Source organism: Callithrix jacchus, chromosome 15 (assembly GCF_049354715.1).
Source record: "Callithrix jacchus isolate 240 chromosome 15, calJac240_pri, whole genome shotgun sequence".
Taxonomy (NCBI): domain Eukaryota; kingdom Metazoa; phylum Chordata; class Mammalia; order Primates; family Cebidae; genus Callithrix; species Callithrix jacchus.
This window is the reverse complement of record NC_133516.1, coordinates 24,871,266-24,896,754: the sequence shown is the minus strand read 5'-3', so window position 1 is coordinate 24,896,754 and position 25,489 is coordinate 24,871,266. Positions and strand designations below refer to the sequence as shown.

At 36.2% G+C, this 25,489-nt stretch overlaps 1 protein-coding gene across 39 annotated transcripts in view; it reads right to left on the bottom strand.

The window, feature by feature from the left end:
* DLG1 (discs large MAGUK scaffold protein 1) overlaps positions 1–25,489 on the bottom strand; it is a 306,584-nt gene that overhangs the window by 210,136 nt on the left and 70,959 nt on the right. For 6 of the 39 annotated variants that reach the window (XM_008981447.5, XM_078350578.1, XM_035274957.3 and 3 more), the window contains exon 1: positions 22,516–22,723. The exons of the other annotated variants lie outside the window; for them this stretch is intronic. In XM_008981447.5, coding sequence (XP_008979695.4) covers positions 22,516–22,545 — 30 coding nt within the window. In that variant the 5' untranslated portion in view covers positions 22,546–22,723. Of the gene's footprint in view, positions 1–22,515; positions 22,724–25,489 lie in introns of those variants that run through there. 39 annotated transcript variants of the gene reach the window in all.

Genomic DNA, 25,489 nt, shown 5'->3' with positions numbered 1-25,489 from the left:
CTGGCTAGCACCTAATAGGCAAAAGATTTTCCCACAACTCAATATTTCTACACTGGAAAAAGCAAGAGTGAGGTATAATTCCAGCTTCCTTACCATCTAATGTTCTCTGGCAGAAGACTGTCCCTTATCTTACCCCACAGGATGCATCTCAAATGCCAGAAGGGAGAAATATTCCTGGGGATAGGCAGAAACAAAGCAGGGAGGCAACAGTACCATCTCTAGCTCTGGAAATTCTACTCTGTAACTCAGTCAAACAGAGTAAATGTTCAGCAGCACCATCTGTAGAAGGTGGTGTACAGGTCCCCTGGGCAGAAACCCTAGCCAACATTCCCACACTACTGGGACATCCACTTTGGAATCTCCCTCATTTGGGAGGGACAGTGCTCTGGTTCTTTACCAGAACATAGGAGAACCTGGGCTTAAGGCAACCAGAGACAGCTAAAAAGCAGGCAGCAACCTAACAGTAAAGAACCTGTAAGCAAACATATCCAATACAAACCAAAACAAGCTAGACCAAGAGGGCTGGAATAAATCATCTACAGGAAACAATACAAAACAGCTACCCATGATCCCCCCAAATGGGCAAAGCAAGGAATCAATAACTGAAACTAATGAGATGGTGATATATGAGCTCTCTGACCAATATTCAAAATAGTATTTTTAAGAAAACTCAGTGATCTCCAATATAACACAGAAATGTATTGAGAAATTGAAAAAAGAAATCAAAGTAATTTTTAAAAATCACCCAAGTCATGACACCAAAAAGAAAAAGAAAAAAATCAAACAGAAATCTTGGAACTGAGAAATACACTTGCTGAACTGAAAGATTCATTAGAGACTCTTGATATCAGAGTGGATCAAGCAGAGGAAACAATCAGTAAGCTTCTTCTCCTATTTGAAAACACACATAGGAGGAAAAAAAGAATGAAAAGCAACAAAGATTGCCTACAAGATATAGAAAATTACTCAAAAGCAAAAACAAAAGAATTATTAGTGTTCAAAAAAAGTTGACCAAAAGCATGAGGTAGAAAGCTTATTCAAAGAAATAATAACAGAAAACTTTGCAAAACTTGAGAAAAAAATCCAAATATCCTGGTACAGGAGGGTCAGAAAACATATTTGACCCAAATAAGATTACTCCAAGGCATATAATAATTAAATTTGAAAAGTCAAGGACAAAGATAGGATCGTAAAAGCAGCAATAGAAAAGAAATGAGTAACATATAAAGAAGCTCTACTCTGTATGACAACAGACTTCTCAATGGAAACTATACAGGCCAGAAAGGGACTGGAACATTTTCAATGTGCTCAGAGAAATAAAAACAAAACTACCATCCAGGAATACTGTTACCTGAAGGATAATACAGCAAAATTATCCTTCACAAATGAAGGAGAGATAAACTCCCACACAAACAAAAGCTGAGAGAATTCACCACCACAAGACTCATATTACAAAAAATTGCTAAAAGTAATTATTGAATCTGAAAGAAAAAAACACACTATCATGAAAAATAAAATTAAAAAAATTTAAAAACATTTGAAAGTATAAAATCCACTGGTAAACTTATATATACAGAAAAACCCAAAATACTTTACTACTGTAACTGTGGTATGCAATCCACTCATGACTCTAATATTATGTAAAGCCCAAATGATAAATCTATCAAAAACAGTAACAGTTACAACAACCTGTTAAGTGGCAGATAATATAAAAATAGGCAAATTGAGACAATTAAAAGTCTCTAAGAAATTCTTAGAGGGGCCAGGCGCGGTGGCTCAAGCCTGTAATCCATCCCAGCACTTTGGGAGGCCAAGGCGGGTGGATCACAAGGTCAAGAGTTCGAGACCATCCTGGTCAACATGGTGAAACCCCGTATCTACTAAAAAATATACAAAAAATTAGCTGGGCATGGTGGTGCATGCCTGTAATCCCAGCTACTCAGGAGGCTGAGGCAGGAGAATTGCCTGAACCCAGGAGGCGGAGGTTGCAGTGAGCCAAGATTGCGCCATTGCACTCCAGCCTGGGTAACAAGCGTGAAACTCCGTCTCAAAAAAGAAAAGAAATTCTTAGAGGAAGGGATAAAGTTAAAGTGTGGAAGTTCTTTTAAGTTTTTGTTTCTATTATTTTGTGATCTAAGATAAGTTGTCACCTCTTTAAAATAATTGTTTATATTTTTGTAAGTCTGGTGGTAACCACAATGCAAAAACCTATAATAGATTCACTAAAAATAAAAACAACAAATTAAAACAAACCACCAGAGAAAATCTCTTAACCACAAGAAAGGAAAAATTATAAAACAATCAGAAAACAAGCAACAAAATGGCAGTAGTGTTTACTTATCAATAATACCACTGAAGGTAAATTCACTCAGTTCTCCAACTAAAAGGTAAAGAAACAATTATATGCTGTCTACAAGAAACCCACTTCCCCTATTAAGACACACATACATGAAGGTAAAGGGTGGAAAAAGATATTTCAAGCAAGTGGAAACCAAAAAAAGCTCAGGAGTGACTATGCTTGTATCAGATAAAGTAGACTACAAACCAAAGACTATAAAAAGAGACAAGGTCACTACATGATGATAAAGCAGTCAGCCAATTCAGCAAGAGGATATAATAATTATAAATATTCATCAGAGCTCCCAAGTGTGTGTGTGTGTGTGTGTGTGTGTGTGTGTGTGTGTGTATAAAATTAATACATCCAATAAAATAATAGTAGGGGACTTTAACAGCCCAGTCTCACAAATGGACAGATTACCCAGACAGAAAATAAAGAAAGGGACATTGGAGATAAACTATAAACTAGACCTAATAGCCTAACTGACATTTATAGAACATTCCACCCAAGTACTGGAGAATACACATTCTTTTTATCAGCACATAAAACATGCTCCGGAATGGACCATTATCATAGACCATAAAAATTAGTCTGAACAAATTTTTAAAAAATGAAATCACATCAAATATCTTTTCTGACCACACAAAGACGAATACATATCAATAAAAAGAATTTCAGAAACTTCAAAAATGTATGGAAATTAGACAACATGCTCCTAAATAACCAATGGGTTAATAAAGAAATTAAGAAGGAAAATTAAAAACTTGAAACAAATGAAAATAGAAACACAACATACCTAATCTATGGGATACAGCACAAGCAACACTAAGCAGAAGTTTTATGGCAATAAACACCTACATCAAAAAAGGAGTAAAGAGGCTGGGCATGGTGACTGACACCTATAATTCCAGCACTTTGGGAGGTCATGACAGGAGGATCGCTTGAGACCAAGAGTTGAAGATCCTGGAGTCTGCGCATGCCTGTAGTCTCAGCTATTCAAAGACTTAGGCAAGAGGGTGTCTTGTGCACAGAAGTTCAAGGCAAGAGTGAGGTATGATCACTCCACTGCACTCTGGCATAGGCCACAAAGTAAGATCAAGAACAAACCAAACCTAAAATTGATAGAAGAAATAATAAAGATCATAGCAGAAGTAAATAAAGTTGAGAATAAAACAGAATACAGATTAACAAAACGAAAAGTTGGTTTTTTGAAAAGATAAAATCAACTAACTTTTAGCTAGGCTAAGAAAAAGATGACTCAAATAAGTAAAATCAGAAATGAAAAAGAAGGCATAACACAACTGAGACCACAGAAATACAAAAATAAAAAAATAGAGACTATTAAGAACAACTATATGCCAGCAAATTTAAAAATTATAAGAAATGGATAATTCTTGGATACATATGATTTTGAAGATTGGACTATGAAGAAAGAAAACCTCAATAAGCTGGTAACAAGTAACAAGATTGAGGCCATAATAAAAGTCTCCCATTTCACTAAACATTAAAATTTTTAAGCATAAAAAAATTGTTTTATCAAAGAAAAGCCCAGGACCTAATGGCTTCACTACTAATTTGTACCAGTTCTACTCAGACTCTTTAAAAAAAATTCAATGTTTTCAAACTCATTCTACAAGGCCAGCATCACTGTGATACCAAAACCAGTCAAGGACACAACAAAAAAAGAAAACTACAGGCCAATACCACTGATTATGAACACAGATGCAAAATCCTCAACAAAATACTAGCAAACCAGATTCAACAACATATTAAAAGGAGCACTCATTATGATTAAGTGGGATTCATCTCAGGAATGCAAGGATGGTTTGACGTACACAAACCAATAAACATGATACATCACATTAACGGAACTGAAAACAAAAACCATATGATTATTTAATAGATGCCAAAAAAGTATTTGATAAAATTCAATATACCTTTGTGATAAAAACCTATAACAAACTGGTATAGATGAAACATAGCTCAAAATAATAAGAGCCATATGTAATAAACCCACAGCTAACACCATACTGAATGAAGAAAAATTAAAGATCTTTCCTCCAAGATCTGGAACAAGACAAATATGCCTACTTTCATCACTTGTATTTAATACAGTAATGGAAGTCCTAGCCAGAGCAATGAGGTAAAACAAAGAAATACAGGGCATCAAAACTGAAAAGGAAGAAGATAAATTAGCCTTGTTTACAGATGGCATGATCTTATACCTAGAAAAACCCAAAGACTTCACCAAAAAACTGTAAGAACTGATACACATGCTTAGTAAAGTTGCAGGATCTAAAATCAACATGAAAAATCAATAGCATTATATATACCAACAGTGAACAATCTGAAAAAGCAATTAAAACAGCAATCCTATTTATAATAGCTACAAAGAACATAAAATGTATGGTGTGGGAAGTAGAAAAGTTCCTTTTTAAAGTTTCCTTTCTTGTTAAAGAATAAATACTAAGTGTGCCAATAACTTTGTTAACCACAATCCTATGTAGCTGTCAGACATGCCATGCTTACAGGCATGTAGCACATTCTATGTTCTTGCACTTTAACCAAGATATTTGTGCTGGATGTGCTCACAGGCATGTCCCAGCTCTCCATTGCTTTTACCTGTTTAGAAAAGTTTTACATTGTTAGGCAATCGGGTTTTAGTTTCGATTGCGAGGTCTGGCTCCCATGAGCGGAGATCAGACATAGCAAATGCATGAAGGACAAATTTGTGTTTTCCTTTGTTTACTGCACTGTTATGGATGATGGCTAGTGAAGGTACCCTTCCTGCAGTCCAGGAAGTAAAAATTGCATTGCTGAAAGATCCTTTGTCTCGGTGCTAATTTTTTTTTCTTTTTTTTTTTTTTTTTCCCGAGACGGAGTTTCGCTCTTGTTACCCAGGATGGAGTACAATAGCGCGATCTCGGCTCACCGCAACCTCCGCCTCCTGGGTTCAGGCAATTCTCCTGCCTTAGCCTCCTGAGTAGCTGGGATTACAGGCATGTGCCACCACGCCCAGCTAATTTTTTGTATTTTTAGTAGAGACGGGGTTTCACCATGTTGACCAGGATGGTCCCAATCTCTTGACCTCGTGATCCACCCGCCTCAGCCTCCCAAAGTGCTGGGATTACAGACGTGAGCCAACGCACCCAGCCAGTGCTAATTTTTCTTAGTGGCACCAAGCATCTATTTCCAACATATGGGAATAAATTGAACCAAAGAAGTTAAAAATCTATACAAAGAAAACTGTAAAACACTAACCAAAGAAAATGAACTCACATGTGTAATCCCAGCACTTTGGGAGGCTGAGGTTGGCGGATCACTTGAAGTCAAGAGATCAAAATCAGCCTGGACAATGTGGTGAAACCCCATCTCTACTAAAAATACAAAAATTAGCCAGGCACAGTGATGGGTGCCTATAATTCCTACTACTCAGGAGGCTGAGGCAGGAGAACCTGGGAAGTGAAGGTTGCAATGAGCCAACATCACACCATTGCACTCCAGCCTGGGCAACAGAGCAAGACTCTCTGTCGAAGAGAAGAGAAAGAGAAAGAGAAAGAGAAAGAGAAAAAGAGAAAGAGGGGAGGGGAGAGAAGAGAAGAGAAAAAAAAGAAAGGGAAAGGAAAGGAAAGAAAAGAAAAGAAAAGAAAAGAAAAATTGAACAGGACACCAAAAATGGAAAGCTATTCCATTTTTGGAATAGTGGAACAATACTACAAAAATAACAATACTAAATAAAGTAATCTACAGATTCAGAGACAGGCACAGTGCTTATGCCTGTAATCCCAGCATTTGGGAGGCCGAGGTAGGTAAATAAAATATAGATTCAATGCAATGCCTATCAAAATACCAAGGACATTCTTCACAGAAATAGAAATTTTTAGAAAATCCTAAAAATTATATGGAACCACAAGAGACCCCGAATGGCCAAGGCAAAGAACAAAGCCAGAGGCATCACACTATTTGACTTCAAATTTACTACAAAGCTATAGTAACCAAGTACGCATGGTACTGGAATAAAAACATGACACAGAGAACAGAAAAAAGAATCCAGGTATAAATTTATGGATTTATAGCCAACTCATCTTCAACAAAGATGCCAATAACATATAACAGAGAAAGGATAGTCCCTTTAATAAATGGTGCTGAGAAAACTGGATATCCATATGCAGAAGAATGAATAAATGAATGATTTTTTGAGGTAAGACCTCAAAACTACAGGCAACCAAAGCTAAAATAGACAAATATTACATCAAGCTAAAAAGCTTCTGTACAGCAAAAAAAAAAAAAAAAAAAAAAAAAAACACACACACACACAATGCACAAAGTGAAGAGAAAACTCACAGAATGGGAGGAAATATTTGCAAACTACCCATCTGACAAGAGATTAATAACCAGAATATATAACGAGCCTGAACAACTTAATAGCAACAACAACAAAAAAAAAATCCAATTTTAAAATGGGCAAATGACCTGAATAGATATTTCTCAAAAGAAGACATAGAAATGGCCAAGAGATGTATGAAAAAAATGTTTAATATGAGAAATGCAAATCAAAACTATAATGAGATATTGTCTCATTTCAGTTAAAGAGGCTTTTATCAAAAAGACAGATCATGGAATAAATAACTCGGAAAAACTAATGGCATCTATTTTACAGGATTATCAAAGATTACTTGAGCTAATACCTGTCAAGTGTGGGAAATGATGACCAGCACATGGTAAGATTCACTAATTGTTAGATCTTTTTAATAATTTTTTTTAAATAGTAAATTATGTAGCTTCCTGGCTATATAGAACCGTCTTTTCTGAATAATTCTTTCTCTTTTTCCTCTTTCATAGTTCTTGTTCCTTGCCTTTTATGATTAGTGTGCTAGTTCTCTCTCTCTTATTAGAAGTGGTGGATGGTTTAAGTACAGGTCTATCATCAAGGTCTATTATCAAGACAAGCTGGAGGTAGAAATAAAAGTGTAATATTTGGGTTCAGGGGTGCCCCCTCAGTTCCCCTGAGAGGACATTTCTCCAGGTTCTTGGTCATTCACTCCCCAAGAATGGGTGAAGAGACCACGGCACAGTGCACAGTAAATGCCAGACTCAAGAAGTGTTGTAGAAAGTGATTTTATTTAAAGAGAGAGAAACAGGAGGAGAAGAGACAAAGAAACAGCTAACTTTCACATTGAGTGAGAGAAAGAAAAGCCGCTGTCACACTGAGTGAGAAGGGTTCCCAGAGGGGGAAAACCAGAGAAGGAAAGTTCCTCTCACACTGAGTGAGAGAATCCAGAAAGATGGAATCCAGGAGAGGAAGGCAACTTCCACACTGAGTGGAAGGGAAGAGATAGAGAGATGGAGTTTAGGAGGGGAAGACAGGCTTCCACAAGAGTGTGGAAGGGGACTCCAGAGGGAAAATCCAGGATAGAGAAAAACAGCTTCCATGAGAATGTTTGTGGAAGGGAATCCAAACATGGAGTCTGAAGGGGTGTAGAAGAAGAGGACTTTTAACCTGGGAGGAACCCTCACCTTCTCTAAGACTCCGGGCCAATGAAAGGAGTTCCTTAGAACTTCTGCTGCAGTGATCGACTCTTAGTTTCTTCGCACACACACGAAATTTAAACGTAAACCGTTAAATCTCCTGGAGAGAGAGAGATGGGAGGGGGACACAATGCTGGGAGTTCTTGCCCTTAAAACCATGCCCTTTTGTGGACTCGGAAAGAGAACACAGTCCCTCAAAAGGAATATGAAAGGGAGGAGATTTAAAGATGCTTCTGCCCATTTCTGTTTCTGCTTTATTGACCTCTTCTTTTGCTGCTTTTACTTTGGATTTTAAAAGCAGGGCCCAAAGAGATATACTGTGTTCATAGCATCATTAATCACAGTAGCTAAAATATGGAAACCAAGTATCCATTAACAAAATAATGGGTATGAAAAATGTGGTACAGACATACAATAGAATATTATTCAGCTTTAAAAGGGTAGGATATCCTGACACATACTATAACACAGCTGAAACTTGAGGATGTGATGCTGAGTGAAATAAGCCAGTCACACACAAAAAAAATACTGTCTGACTTCACTTATACGTGATACTTAGAATAGCTAAAATCAAAGAAACAAAGTAGAATGGTGGCTCCCAGGGTTTGGGAGGATGAGGCAATGAGGAGTTACTGACTGATGGCTATGGAGTTTCAGTTTTCCAAGAACAGAATCTGTAGCTGGATAGTGGTAATGGCTGCATCTCATGAATGTATTTAATACCATTTAACTGTATACTTAAAAATGGTTAGGATAATCATCCTCGTTTCACTTTTGCAAGATGAATAGTCTGTAGATGGATAGTGGTAACGTAATGGCTGCATGTCACTAATGTCTTTAATACCATTTTACTATATACTTAAACAGGTTAGAAGAATGGTCTTCTTGCACAGCTGGCAGCATGTCAGTCTCATAAAAAGGGTTAGCATCATCAATTGTATGTTATGTAGAGTTTACCACAATAAAAATAAAAAATACTAACCCAAAATGGATTATGAACTTAACTGGAAAAAAAAATGGCAGAAAATTTTCAGAACATAGGGCTAGGCAAAGAGTTATTAGATTTGTCACCAAAAGGATAACCTGATAAATTGGACGTCATCAAAATTAAAAGGTTTGGCTCAATGAAAGATCCTTAAAGAAAGGATTAAAAGAAAAGCCACATACTGGGAGAAAGTATTTGCAAATGTTATATCAGACTAAGGACTAGTATACTATAAAAGATTACATAAAGAATTCTCAAAACTCAGTAGTAAAAAGAACAAACAACCCAACTGAAATATAGGCAAAAGATCACAAAAAGACATTTCACCAAAAAAAAAAAAATACACAGATGGCAAATAAGCTCATGAAAAGATGTCCAACATCATTTGCCATCAGGGAAATGTGACTACATATTGATGACAATGACTAAAATAAAAAGAGACAACACCAAATGCTGACAAGGATGTGGAGAAACTTGATTATTCACACACTGCTGATGGAAATGTATACTTATACAGCTACTCTGGAAAGCGGGTTAGCAGTTTCTTTAAAAAAATGAACAAACATACAACTATCATATGACCCATCAATCTGACTCCCTGGCAATCTCTCAAATATTTTGCTCAGTGAAAAAACCCAATCCTGAAAGTTTATATATTTATGATTCCATTCATATAAAATTGCTGAAATGACAAAATAACAGAAATAGAGAACAGATTAGTGGTTGCTTTGAGTTAAGAAGGGGATGTGGTGAGAGGAAAGTGGGTGTGGCTAGAAAAAAGCCTCAAGAGTGATCTTTGTGGTGATGGAAATGTTCTGTAGTTTGAGTGTATTAATGTCAATATCTTGTTAGTGATGCTGTGCTACAGTTACTACTGGAGGAAACTGAGTTAAAGGCACATGTGATGTCTACATTATTTTTTTACAAACATACATGGATCTACAATTAACCCAAAATACAATTAAAAAAAAATAGAAATGGAAATTTCTGCACACAAATTAAAGAATCTAAACTCCAAAAAAAAAAAAGCCTTTCATAAGAAGGCAGACACTTACCTAAATAGTGTTATCTGACAAGCCTAGACTCAGGTGGGTAAAAGAATGGACCTGATATAGATTAAGTAACTGATGGGACAAGGAGTGGAGCTTTTAATGATGTAGGCTGGCATGACAAGTTAGAATCTGGAGGATCCTAAAATAGAGAGTTATTTGTCCCCACACATTAGATCACCTTTGTAGGGCACTTACTGAGGGTACAGCAGTGTAGCCGGCTGAGAATGGTGATATAAAAGCAATGGAACATTTCTGTAGTCTCATAGTTCACAGATCCTGAAGTCCTTTTGGTGGAAAGGACCTATGAAAGACACAAAACTGATCTCTCATCCTTATGATAGTTGAAAACAGAAGTGAGATGAAACTAATTACAGCAGAAATCTAGGAGCAGAAAACAAATTCAACACCTAATTTATTAGCCTCACTGCAGCTTCCTGAAAAGGAAAGAATACTGGTTCGCTTTCAATGGTTCTTTTATATGTTATTTAGAGCACAGCAGAAAATTTTAAGACACGTAAAGAAGCAGGATAACACGAATAAGAGGAAAACAATCAAAAGGGAACCCACCCAGCAGAACCACAGATGTTAGAAATATTATAGCAGAAAAGAACTTTAAAATGGCAATTTTTAAGTACACAGGAAAAGATGTACAAATTAGATGCAGTATCAAATTTAAGAAAAATAGAAACTCTAAAAAAAGCAAACACATTCTAAAAGTTAAAAATACAATAAATGAAATTAAGAAGTCTATGACCTATTCAAAGGCTAGGCGCAGTGGCACATACCTGTAATCCTAGCACTTTGGGAGGTTGAGGCAGGCAGATCACCTCCTAAGGTTAGGAGTTTGAGACCAGCCTGGCCAACAGGGTGAAACCCCATCTCTACTAAGAATACAAAAAAACATGTATTTGCTGGGTGTGGTGGCGCATGCCTGTAATCCCAGCTACTCAGGAGGCTAAGGCAGGAGAATTGCTTGAACCTGGAAGGTGAAGACTGCAGTGAGCAGAGAGTGCACCACTGCATTCCAGCCTGGGTGACAAGAGCGAGACTCCATCTCCAAAAAAATAAATAAATAAAAATAAGTCTATGACTTATTCAAGCAATAAGGTAATTTTAAAGATACTATATTCAATATATAAGAATTTTCAAAATATACTAAATACAAATGATCACATTCTTCTGTCACATGCCTCCCCAACACATCTCTAATCCCTCAACCATGTCAAAGACTACTAGATGATCACAGCACTTTCAACCTGTTACCATAATTCTTAGCAAAGATCTCTAGACACCTCTTCTGATACCAAGAAGACCTGGTATCAGGAATAAAACCTGTTTGATTTAGTCAAAATGCAAGTTGCCTTAGTCACACAGCTTATGAAGAAATGTAAAGTCACCACTTTGTCATGAAGCAGGGGACTTAGTGAACTTATAAAGTAAGTGAAAGCGTGTCATTGATTCGTGCCTCCCCCTTTGCCCTATTAAACAAAAACTTTCTGGTAAGGGCTCTATAATATGTTAAAAATCCTACCTCCCAAGTATATATTCAAGAGAAATTAGTGGATACGTACACAAAAGGACTTAGACAAAATGTTTTAATCAGCTTTATTCACACCTACCAAAGAGTAGAAACAATTCAAATTCCCACAATGGAATATTACACAGCAAAAAAAGGAACAAGCTACCAGCAGGCACAGTAATATCGATGTTGAGTAAAGGAAGCCGTAAGTAATCACGTATGCTGAAGATCCCATTTATATGAAGTTCAAAACTGATCTATAGTGATATAAGTAAAAAATAAAAATAAAAATTATCTCTGGGGAAGGTGGAATGTTGCGGAAAGAACTAAAGGGAGTCTTTCTAGAGTACTGGAAATGTTTTGTGTCTTTATATGGATAGTGATTACAGTTATAAAAAGGCATCAAGCTGCATATTTAGATTTGTGCACTTTACACAGAAAAAAGTAATAATAATGATGATGATGACTGTGAGGTACAATACCTGAATCTTTGGGAATTATTAGATGATGTTAAGATACAACTAAAATGGAAAATTGGTGCTAATAAAGAAGCATATTTTCCTTAATTACATGCTAGCTTTATTTAAACTACTCCTGGCATTTTGTCTACGTGTCCTATAAACACCTGTTTAAAATTAGTTCTTTTTAGATATGTCTTAGATTAGATCAGAAGTTCATCTGGGGCAGGGATTGGCAAACATTGTCTGTAAAAAGCTAGAGAGTAAATATTTTCAGCTTGCAGGTCACATGGTCTCTGCTGCAACTACCCAATTCTGCCACTGTAGCACTAAAGCAGCTATACAAGGTAAGTAAATGAATGAGTGTGGCCCAATTTGACCCACTCATCATAGTTTGCCAACTCCTGATCTAAAAGGGAAGAACTATAAGAGTCTTTGTTTTCCATGGTCATTTTCTACAGTACTTCATATACAGTAGGCACTCAGCAAAGCAAAGCTAAAAAAAAATCTTTAAAATCATCTCTTCTAATCCCTCCACTCATGATGAAAAATGTGAATCAGAGGTTAAAATCAGCTCAACAGTACCACGTTTTAAAGCAGTACCTCATTTTAATACATATGTTAAGATTTAATACTGATTTAAATTCCAATTTTTTTTCCATGTAAAACATTTTTAAACAAAAGTTCAAACATTCTACATAGGAGAAACTAAAAATAATTATTTTAGAAAAATTTATCTTTACCTATAGTTTGGTTATAAGTTACCAATACAAGCTTTGAGTCACATAACCATAAGGGATCAATCTAGGAAGTACTTAATACTCACCATATAAAATGAGAAGCTAAGACTAAATGAAAGTTTCTCCAGGACTCAAGTTTTCTAAAAGCCAAAATGGCAATGAATATATTTAACAGTAGTTAGCATTATTAGGTAACACTTGGTAATAATTTAATAAATAAACTATAAGGATATTTTACATAGTTATACTTCAACAGAGTAACATGACAGACACTTAAAAAATTCATTCTATTAGTTCATTGAACACTTACATAGCAGTAAAACAACTGGCCAACAGCAGAGGGCAGCATTTCTATTCACTACTAAAATTTTAAAAATTTGAAGTCTTAAAAAAAAAAAATCTTAAAAATCTGAAATATCTGTACTGAGACTTTCTTTTAAAATATTGCATACCCCTTTCAAAGCTTCGGACTAATATAAAATTTTAATACAACCTACAAGTAAAAGTGTCCTAATATAAATATGAATATTTATATAAAAGATAGCTGTTTTACCCGAAGTAATCAAATTTGGTATTCATAATTCCCAAACTGATAAACCAAAACAATTCCACATTTCTATGGTAACTAAATCCCTAAAATTATAGCAGTTATACAGTTAAAACAATTATTTGCTGAGTACCCACTGAAATGACAAACACCCCCCACATATGGGCATATATTTTCTTTATCCATATGATGAATTACTGAAAGAATCAGGAACTTTTCACAACAGAAGACTCAGGGAACTGTATGAGAAAACCAGGCAAAGCATCACTCTAAAATCTAAAATAAAGGCAGCAAAAAGAGGCTGATAAAGCAAAAACATGTATGGATAAAAGCATCTTTAAAGCTCCTCCTCTTTCATAATCCTTTTATTCCTATCTCCAGCTTGCCTCGATGAAACACCAGAATTTAAAACCATCCACCACCTCTAACAAAGAAAACTAGCACACTAGTTGTAAGAGGCAAAGAAGGAGGACCATAAAAGAGAGAAAAGAGTAAGACTGATTCAGAAAAGACTGTCTTTTGTACAACCAGAAAGCTACATATTATACTATTTAATAAAAACTATTTAAAAAGATCCGATAACAATTAGTGAAGTCATACTATGTGCTAAGCATTGTTTCATATACTTGACAGGTATTAGCTCAAGTAATCTTTAACAACCCTGCATACAGATAACATTATTTTCCTCCATGTGAGAAATGAAGAAACTGAAACCTAGAAGAATATTAGTAATTAGTCCAATCACCAAAATAAGTAGCATAGCTATTATAAACTTTTGGCAACCAAAGTTTCAGGGAACTGTCTAAGAAGACCAGGGATTAGCACAGCTCTATAATCTACTTTTATTATTAGTGTTCAAATAAAAAGCAACTAGTCCCAATCAAATACTGGGACTAGAACCTAGACAGTCTCCAGAGACTGAGCTTTTTGGCTATTATCCTCTATTCTACTTACTCTAAGGGGAATAACTTCAGCTGAGTGACTGCTACAGAAATCATGACGCAAGGAATTTAAAAAGTGAGAGAGTGACAAAATAAGGAAAATGAAAGCCTTAGTTATCCTTTGTCTGATTGCAAAAGGATGAGCAGAAAATAGGGTAGCACTTGAAAGTGATCCCTATTATTCCAATTCAGCAGGTCCTGAGTGAAGTGAACACCAAATGAACATTGACTGAATAATAAAAACTAAGAAAAAGGTACAATAGTTAAGAAATAAAACAACAGGCCAGGCGTGATGGCTCCCACCTGTAATCCCAGCACTCTGGGAGGCCAAAGTGAGCAGATCACCTGAGGTCAGGAGTTCAAGATCAACCTGGCCAACATGGTGAAACCCCGTCTCTACTAATAATACAAAAAGGAGCCGGGCACTGTGGTGGCCACCTGTAATCCCACCTACTCAGGAAGCTGAGGCAGGATAATTGCTTGAATTCAGGAGGTGGAGGTTGCGGTGAGCCAAGATTGCTCCACCGCACTCCAGCCTAGGCGACAAAGCAAGATTCAGTCTCAAGAAAAAAAAATAAATAAACAATATACTATGGAAAGTTCAAAGAAATCCAATCATTTTAGATTAGATTAAGAACTATAATGAGCCCTTTCCAAATGGAAATGGAGAGACAATTTAACGAAAATATTTAATATAAAGTACGATGTTTTAACTGGAAAAATAGTCTGAGGGTGATTAACGTGTGGAAATTTTGACAATATTTATAAAAACATTAGAAATTTTTATATCTTTAATACCAGAGATTCCTCTCACCTAAAGAATCATGGTTATACCCAGAGATTAAGCTTCCAGCATATCATTTTAAGAGGAAAAAATAGAAAGAATCCAAATGTTAACTGATTAAATAAGATATTCAAATCATAAAGTCATTAATAAAAGCTACAGGAAAACATTCAACAACATGTTAAGGATTTTTCAAAACATATTAAATACAAATGATCCCATCTTCTGCCACCAAGTCTCCCACCTTTCTCCAATTTCTTAGCCATGGCAAAGACTATTAACTGATTACAGCACCCTTTCCTTTAACCTGTTATGAGAATTCTCAAGACAGATCTCTGGGCATCCAACATCAACAAGAGTTGGCATCAGAAATAAACCCATCTGATTTAATCAAAAGGTAGGTTTGACTCAGACAACTGTTAGTCATGGAGCAAAGGGCTAGGAAAACTACTGAAATCGGTTAAAGTATGTCTTTGATTCCTCTCTCTCTTACCTTCTCCTATTAACAAAAACCCACTGGTAAGGACTACAAGAAATAAACTTAAAACCCTGCCTCCCAGGATAACGAATAAAGAAGATTACTGCCTACCCTCTGATTTACACTAGCAGCTGGGAAGAGGTATAACACTAGTAATTGGGAAGATGTATAAAAGATAAACTTATCCAGCTCTCCTGCCTCACCCTACTGGGCAGGAAACACCCTACTGGGCAGTATCCTTACTGTATACTACTTTAAATTCAGAGAGTGTTCCTATTACTAAAATATTTTTTTCTTAGACTAGATAAATTGATTCTAAAGTGTATACAGAAAAATAAACAAGAATCTTTTTTTCCAAGAAAAGCTCTAAAACAGAGAAGCAAAGATAGAGGATAACCCTATTAGACGTTAAGGTAAACTATACAAAGCTTCAGTAAGTAAAGCACTGTCAATCTGAACAGATAGACTAGTGAAACACAGAATCAAATGTCCAGGAATATACCCAAATACATATGAGAAATTATTATGTGTCAAAAGGTGCCATCTCAATTCAGAGGGGGAAAATAAACACAGACTTCTTAATAAAATGACACTGGAACAATTGGTAAACATTTGGAAAATTATTACACTGGTTCCACAACACTATGCATCAGGATAAACTTAAAATGGTCCAAAGATTTAAAAGTGAAATCCTACATAAAGTAACCAAAAGAAAACCTGGGTGACTTTTTTATAATTCTGGAATGTGGAAGGTCTTACTATGACCCAAATGCAGAAGCTAGCCAAGAAGGGAAAGAAAAAAGAGGGAAGAAGAAGATGAGAGGAGAGAGGAGGAGGAGGAGGGGAGGAGAAGAGAAGAAAGCACTGATAACACCATGAATAAAAAATGACAAAGTGCGAGAGGAAAAAACTGCAATTGATGTCAGAGACAAAGGCTAATCTCCCTGATGAAGACGGAGCTCCTAGAAACTGAGATGACAAAGACCAACATCCGAATAGAAAAAAATATAAAATAAACCTTGCTTAAATATGTAGAAGAAATGAAAATTAAAACTACACTGATATGCCATTTCTTATTAAGCACGGGCAAAAATATAAAAATTTGAATACATATTTTGTTGATAATCCTGCAGGGAAAGAGTCATTCTCAAACACTGCCAGTGGGAATACAAAACGGCACAACTCCTATGGAGGGGAATCTGACACTAGGTACCAAAATTACATCTGCATATACTCTTTGAACCAGTAATCCCATATCATACAGACATGCCTGCAGAAATATGAAATGGCATACATACAAAGTTGTTTCCTGAAGTCGCTTGTAAAAGATTAGAAAGAAATTTACTGTCCAGCAAAAATACATTTATATTGTCTTAGTCTATTTGTGCTACTATAACAAAATACCACAGACTAGGTAAATTATAAACAGTAACAATTTATTTCTTACAGTTCTGGAGGCAGGGAAAACCGAGATCAAGTGCTTCTGCTTACAAAATGGCACTCTGTTGCTGCAACCTCTGGAGGAGAACTCTATATCCTCACATGGCAAAGGGAAAAGAAAGCACTCCCTTCTGCCTCAAGCACTTTTCATTAGGGTATTAATCCCACTCATGACTTAATCATCTCCCAAAGGTCACACATCTCAACACTGTGGATTAAGTTTCAACATGAATTTTGGAGAGAACACCATCATTCAAACCTAGCATATATCTTTTGAACATTCTGAATTTTTTTCTGGTATACAGTATTAGGTATGGATCCAACTTTCATCTTTTTCCAGTAGAACAGGTTGTTACAGGTCAGTCAGTTATTTATTTATTTATTTATTTATTTAGAGATGGAGTCTCACTATGTCACCCAGGCTGGAGTGCAGAACCATCTCGGCTCACTGCAACTTCTGCCTCCTGAGTTCAAGCGATTCTTGTGCCTCAGCCTCCTGAGTAGCTAGGATTACAGGCATGTGCCACCACACCCAGCTAATTTTTGTAGTTTTAGTCAAGATAAAGTTTCACCGTGTTGGCCAGGCTGGTCTCAAACTTCTGACCTCAGGTGATCCGCCCACCTCAGTCTCCCTCAGTGCTAGGATTACAAGTGTGAGTCACCACGCCTAGCCAGGTAATTTGTTTAAAATGGTTAATAAACTATGACACATCCACATGATCAAATATATTTCTGTAAAAATGAATGAGAAAAAGCTCTATGTATTAAAATGGAGAGACCTTCAAGATACTGCAAGTAAAACCAGCAAGAGGCAAAATACCACATAAAACATATTACTTATTGTGTAAGGAAAGACAAATAAAAATATTCTTATTTACTTGTATTTGTGTTAATACTAGAAAGATAAATAGAAACTAACAAAAAAGTAGTTTCCTATAGGAGTTGGTAGGAAAGTATAGACGTGAGGCGTATCTACGTAAACTTTTATATGACAGTTTTGATTTTTAAATTATGGGAATTTATTGTCCACTCAAAACTGATTAAAAAATAAATGAAGGGTTGGCTGGTGTGCGGGAATGGCTGTTACAGACTTAATAACTTAATGACAAGTCTATTACATTAATTAAAGTTAAAAATTCAGTTTCTCTGTCAAACTAGCCACTCCATTTCAAGTGCCAGTGGACAGGACAGCAAAGATACAGAACATTGCCATCATTGTATGAAGCTCTACTGGACAGTGCTAAAGTTGAGTCTACAGATGGAAGCACGCCTGATAAAATGAAAAAGGATTCTGTGTCTCCCATACTAAGTATAAGCCAGAAACAAATATAAAACAAAATCAACAAATTAGTCAAATATCAGCCAAATATTTATGTGGCAAGACATGATAATATACTTCCTTTCCACCATAAACTAAGAAATACATGGAAAACAATGAGAAGATAAGCCACTTTCTGGATCCTTTTGAATGCATTATACAAAATACAGAATAATAGATACATTTTAGTGATGATATTCCAGGATGTCAATCTAGAACTATATTCAAAATGGGACTTTAAATGCATTAAAGTCCCATTTTAAAAACTAAAATACCTTTTGAATCCATAAACTTCTACCATCTGTTCCAAAGCTTCATTCTCTTAACAATCAGTAAACTTACTAAGCATCTACTATATATCAAACACTTGGTCAGTCACCAGGATATCAAGGAGAACAAAAGTTTTACTTTTTTCTAACACTTACAGGTCAATGAGAAAAACATACATTAATGAAGAATTACACAAATAAATGACATACTGTGTGGCATAAAAGAAAAATATAGTATACTTATAGAAGGAGAGGAACCTAACTTAATGGGGAATCAAGCAGGGCTTCCCTGAGGAAGTAATCTATAAACTGGAATCTGAAGGGTAAGGTTTGGGATAAAGGACTTGCATTGCAAAGAGAGGAAACTTTTACGCATAAAGATCTCAAAGCTTCTGGAAAGCTGAAGTGGGAGGATTACTTGAGCCCAGGAGGCAGAGGCTGCAGTGAGCCCAGATCAGGCCACTGTACTCCAGCCTGAGAGTGAGACCCTGTCTGGGGTGGGGAAGAGCTCAAACTCAAAGCAGAAGGAACACCTCACAACACCTGAAAAAAGTTCTGTCAACAAAAATAATGAAAACCTGTTCTGCAGCTTCTAAAATATATGTATTGCCAATTCCTTAATTGGGAGACATGCCTAAGACTGTATATACTTCAAACATTGCCCTAACGGCACTTAACATGGACTTCACGGTTTTGGAAAATAAGTTCAATAACAAAAATATTTAACAACTGGCACCGAGTGTAAGAGAATCTCCTGAAATATGAATGTTCATTTTTTCCTTTTTTAGACAGAGTCTTGCTCTGTCACTAGGCTGGAGTGCAGTGGCGTGATCTCGGCTCACTGCAACATCCACCTCCCTGTTTCAAACAATTCCCCTGCCTCAGCCTCCCCAGTAGAGGGGATTACAGGTGCATGCCACCACGCCTGGCTAACTTTTTCTATTTTAGTAGCGACAGAGTTTCACCATGTTGACCAGGATGGTCTTGATCTCCTGACCTCATTATCTGTCCACCTCGGCCTTCCAAAGTGCTGAGATTACAGGCATGAGCCACTGTGTCCGGCCTCTCCTTTCTTAATTAAGAACATACAGGAAAAAATTTTTTCTTTTCAGGTTTTTCTCCTGCTTCCTAAACTGCTAAGTAACCCTAAAATGAAGAGAGATAGAGAACATCCCTTTTCTGCTTAGTTAATAAGCAAGCAGTATAACAAACGATGGAGAAAGATAGGATTCTACTATAAGAAATTCTGGTACTCGCATGTTCTCACTCACAGGCGGGTGTTGAACAATGAGAACACATGGACACAGGGAGAGGAGTATCAGACACTGGGGTCTGTCGGGGGGAAACGCGAGGGACAGCAGGGGTTGGGGAGTTGGGGAGGGATAACATGGGGAGAAATGCCAGATATAGGTGATGGGGAGGAAGGCAGCAAACCACACTGCCACATGTGTACCTATGCAACCATCTTGCATATTCTTCACATGTACCCCAAAACCTAAAATGCAATTAAAAAAAAAGAAAGAAATTCTGGTACTAAAGTTACACAATTCTCAGAAATTACTTGACAGCTGGGAAACCTCTATAATAAAGAACACGAATGCCCTCAGCTGCAGTTTAAACAGAGTACTTTATTGCTAACATAAGAAAATAAACTATATATAACAATAATCCTACATCACTCTTGTTGGGCTTCTTACGCTCTCAGTTAATTTTCCTACAGTGATTACGAGCCTGACAAAAATGACACTTCTCTGTCTGGCCTCTAACAATATTAACTCCACTCAACTGACATATTTACGAAGGAGCTAGCTAAGAACACAACAACTTACAAACATAAAATTAAATCTCTTAGAAAGATATTATGTGGAAAAGCAAAAAATACTGTATCCACACTGATTAAAGTACATAAAAATGTACGTAAGTGTACAAACAATAATCAGAAATACTGCCATGGTAGAAATGCTCACTAGCATCTTTTCCTCCATAAAATATCTAAATCCAGAAGAGTATTTTTTTTTAATTCAAAGAGGAAGTACATTTTCATTTTCGCTAAAGGGCAAAACAAAACAAAAATTACACTTGTGTTTAAATATATATTCATCAGAAAAGGAATGCAGAGCTACTTCTGACAGTCTTAAATTAGTAAATGCCATTAATACTACTGTAAATGGAGACTAAGGTTTGGCAGTTCAATAGCAGTGATGATTTAGTCATCACATCTCACAACCTTGTCATTTGCAAATGTTTTAAAATAAGAGTCTTCATTGTGAAGAACATATAGTTATGGATGGGGGGAACAACCAAAAAACTAACCATCATTGCTTTAGCTCAACCCACATGCCTGTACTTAAGGGTATCCATGGTAGCAATGATGCAACGTGCCTACCTAGTTCACCATGCCTACACGAGTGGGAGAGAGGGAGGCGGATGATGAAAAAATTCATTTGGAAAGGTGTCTTAGTATTAACATGATAAAATTACATCAACTACACTGTCAGACTTTTAAAACACATAAAACCACAAAGCTCTGTAAAGACCAGAAAAGGGAGAAAAGAATAATGGATGGGGTTCACACTGCAGCCTGTAGTTGAAAAGAAAATCAAGAATTTTGCTCTTCCTGCTAGAACTATTGGTTAAATATGTTCAAAGGGTATATTCTAATAATTGAACAAATCGTTTTAATTTAGCTTTACAAAAGCAACTACAATGTTTTAGGCTTCTAATTTCCAACCTACATCCTTTTCTATTTTTGCCTTAACAGTTACATAATAAAAATGTATAAATACTTTAGGGTAATGATTACATCTAATTTTTTTAAGCAAAATAGACCCTCTTGCTAAAAAAGGATCAATGCAAAAAAAATTCTCAGTCTATCAAGGAAGATCGAGCAGAGAGAAGAGATGGATCATTTCAAATAACTTTGCTCTAGTATTGGAAATAAAATGAAAATGAATGAAATGATAAAAGGTAAATCACAGGGAAGAACCAACCACTGACAAACAGGAAAAAAATTTATAGAGGGAAAAAGCAACAACAACCCTGTTTTCCAGGCTTATGTGCCCTTTAAACATTCATTAAGAATATTTCAACAAGACAGTTTACCTAGAGGTACACAGAAGACATCTCTTTATAAACAGGGAATGGAAACAGATAATGGGCATGCCTGTATCCAATCATGAACTACTGTTTGAACTAGAACTCTATGAGCAACAAGAAAAGAAAACTAATTTCTATCAATTTTCCTGCTTTTTCTCTTATGAAAAACAATTCACTATACAGGAAAAATAGCCGACTTTCAGAATTTACAAATTTACCTACTCTTGTATTACTGAACATAATTTTAAAATCTCAACAAGTTTGAGATTTTAAATTAGCAATCATTATGAGACATCGTAAGTGCATAAAATTTAAAAAGGTAAATTATTCCATATTTTAAAAACCAGTGGATACAATTTAAATGTAAGCACACTGAATCTGTAACACCATCACACAATGTCTGCAAACTGGTGCTCAAAAATAAAAGAAGCCAAACTTAGAGATTAAGTGAAGCATGCTGTACTTTGAAGACAAGGAGCAAAACAGACTTCAAAACAAGTACTTTCAAGGAGTACTTGTACAAGTTTAATAACCTTAAATCCAAATCAACATCTAACGGCAACAGAATCAGCACTTGACTATTTTCCTCTTCCTAAAACAACACAAAAAATTAACTATAATTACAATAGATGGAAGAGTCCTGAAAATGTTCTCAAAATGAATTATATGTTCAACTAGCATGGCATGTTGGGACATGAAATAAAGGGGAGGAGAATAACTCTGAGAATATGTTTAGAAGATTTAAATATAATCAAGGCTTTACAGACCTTTGCTGTTGGGAGAAAGGTTTCCTGAATATCTCAGGGAAAAATATTTCTGTGCAACACATTTTTAGCTATCTAAAACACATTTCAAAATACTGTCTTTTCCAAAGGATATAAACTAAGCATCACATGGATTCAAATATATATTTTCAAATATATAACACTGGTTACACCTTATTTTTAAACTACACAGTTAACAAAGGGTCTCTCACATCTGTCACTAACAATGAAATACAGAAAAGCATATTATATCTTACCTTTGTGGTTACAATGCACAGGCAATCCATTACTTTACCATTACAATATTTTATACATAAACCAAACTATTTTAAGTTGCCTAGTTGAACAAAAAATGTAAATAAAAATAGTTGTGAGATAAAACCATAAATGAAAAAGTTATAACTGTAGCTAGATGGCTCCAGGATCCATTCTTAGAGGTAGCAATTTTTCTACTATCTGAAATACAAGGAAACCAGAGTCTGTCACGTGCCCTACAATCTTCTTTATGTAATCTGTATCTGAAGAACTTGAAATTACCCCACAAAACACTGTGGAAGATGTCAGGGCTTATTCCACAAGAGTCCACTCCTTCTTCAGATGCTGTTTCATTAATCCCTCTTTTCAAGATATGAGGTTGAAAGGAAATCATCTGATGAAATGCTCCACAAAGAGGTTTCCCCAATATAAATTTAAATCAGCTTCTCTTTGTTTGCTAGTTTGGATACTCAAAGAACAACTACCAAAAAAAAAAAAAAAATCACTAAAAATATGCCAGCAAACACTTCCTCCACTAAACCATTTCAGCAACTGCAGCTTGCAAAGTAATGACTTTCTCGAGCAGTAATGAATGGAATATTCCATGTGGTTTTTTGAGAAGGGGAGCAGGAAAAACAAAATATAATGATTTAAAATATTATATCTAAAACTTGCCTTTTTTTCGTTGCTAAAAATAAGAATGACATTTTACTAATGAAGGCACATTTTAACTTTATTGCCTTACTAAATCCATTTCACTGATTCTCCCCCCGCCAAAAAAAAAAAACCACCACAAAAAGATAGTATAACTATATAACCTTTCAAACTCCTCAGGAAGTCTTCGTTTTTAACCCAGAAGCCAACTAACTTTGTGAATTCATGTCCTGTCTCCAAGATCATTAGGACTGGAGACAGGCTAACAGACAGGGACATGACAGAGGGACATAGCTGGCTTTCAGCATCGTAAGCTTCCAGCCACATTCCCCTATACAAATGCCATAGTAAGGTTAGCCACATGTTGTGACCTGCACCTGTAGTCCTGGCTACTTCGGAGACTGAAACTGGACAATGGCTTGAGCTCAGGAGTTTGAGGATGCAGTGAGCTGTAATGCACCACTGCACTCCAGCCTAAGCAACAAAGTGAGGCCCTGTCTGTAAAAAACTTCAAAATCCAAAAAAATTTCTAAAAAAGTTTTCAATGAATAGTAAGGAAGAGTATTAGCTCAAATTTTTGTCCACAAAGTTTCCTCATAGTTTACAGATATTATGAATGACTTCAAGTTCAAACAATTGAACTGTTCCTACTTGCCTCTTATACCCTATTCGTCCCTCCTAACATTTCAAATACACATGGGTTGCACAAACTTTCAGACTAAACCAAATTTCACTGTAAGGGTTATGCAAAGGAGTTAATACATACATATCACTTGGCAGAACCTATCAAATGTATTATCAATGTTGTTATTACTATCATTGACATGTATCAGATTACAGTCTTTTATTTAAAGCCTAACAGGATATACTTGAGACAGGTTCAATGGGTCTTTACCTTACTTTACCTAATGGGGCTATTATGTGAGGATTAAATAATACACACAGGGCCCTTAGAATAATGCTGACCTTCTTAAGTCAACAGTGGCAACAAATAGTCCAATAGTGCTCAATAAATGCCAGTTACAGCTATATATCTATTGTGGTATAATATGAAATATATTGGTCTTTTTTTCTTTCACAGGGTACCTAAAACTCTTGGAAATTCCCAATGGGAGGGGTTTTTTTTGTTCATGACAAGCCCTTTGAATCATAACTAATGCTAATGAGGTAACTTAGAGTGAGGCCCCCAGAAAGCCTAAGGATGAGGCTCCTCACCAGAAAGACCATGAAATTAGAGGATTATAGGGTTGGAATTTTCAGTTCTACCCACCAACCTCCAGGAAAGGGGCAGGAGTGGGAGAGCTGGAGATGAAGCTCTATAAAAACTCTTTTAACAAGATGCAATGTGCTTCTGGGTTGGCAAAAGCATGGTGGGAAGGCTGAGGACTCCAACTCTACCAGGACAGTTCTTGCACTTGGGACCCTTCCAGATCTTGCCCTATATGCCTCTTTATCTGGCTGTTCATCTGTATCCTTTATAACATCTTTTGTAATAAAGTGGTATATGCATTTCTCTGAGTTCAAAGCCATCCAACCAAATTAATCAAACCCAAGGAGTGGGTCGTGTGAACGAACCCCAATTTATAACTAGTCAGTCAGAAGTATAGGTCACAATCTATTATATGTAAAGTGGGGACAGTCTTGTGGGGCTAAGCCCCCAACCTGTGGGATCTGACACTACCTACTTAGAGAGTACTACTGTCTCTAAGTAGATACTACCAGAATTGTATTTACTTAGAGACTACTACTATCTCTAAGTAGACAGTATCAGAATTGAATTATAGGACACCCAGTGGGTGTCCACTGGAAAACCTTCACCAAACAAAAAACTCCTCATACATCTATAGTCACAGAAGTGTGCTGTGTTGAGAGTAGAGAGAAAAAATGGTTTGTTTTCTCCTCTCAGACCTAAATACACACGTATGTACCTATGTAAATTTCATCACAGGCCAACACTTTCCTTATCCCATGCAGGATATAGCCTGGAAATTACATGCTCTGTTGGGTACTCTCTTTTCCCCTCCCCACCCCACCCACACAATAATCATTTGCTCATATGAGAATAAAAGAATAAAGCTCATATGAGGCTCAAGGCTCATGTCTCCTTAAATAAAGTTTACCATTTTTAAGTAGAATACTGAAAACAGTGTGGGTAATATCTAAGTACTGAATAGGCACTGCATTTTGTGAAGGAAAATAAGGAGTTATGTAAAACCCTTTACCTGGTTGCTCTCTTAGTATTCTGAAATTTCTCTTGTGAAATTTTTATGACATCTAGAGTAGTCTAGCCCAGAGAGGGCAGGCATCCCTAAGTTTGGCAGA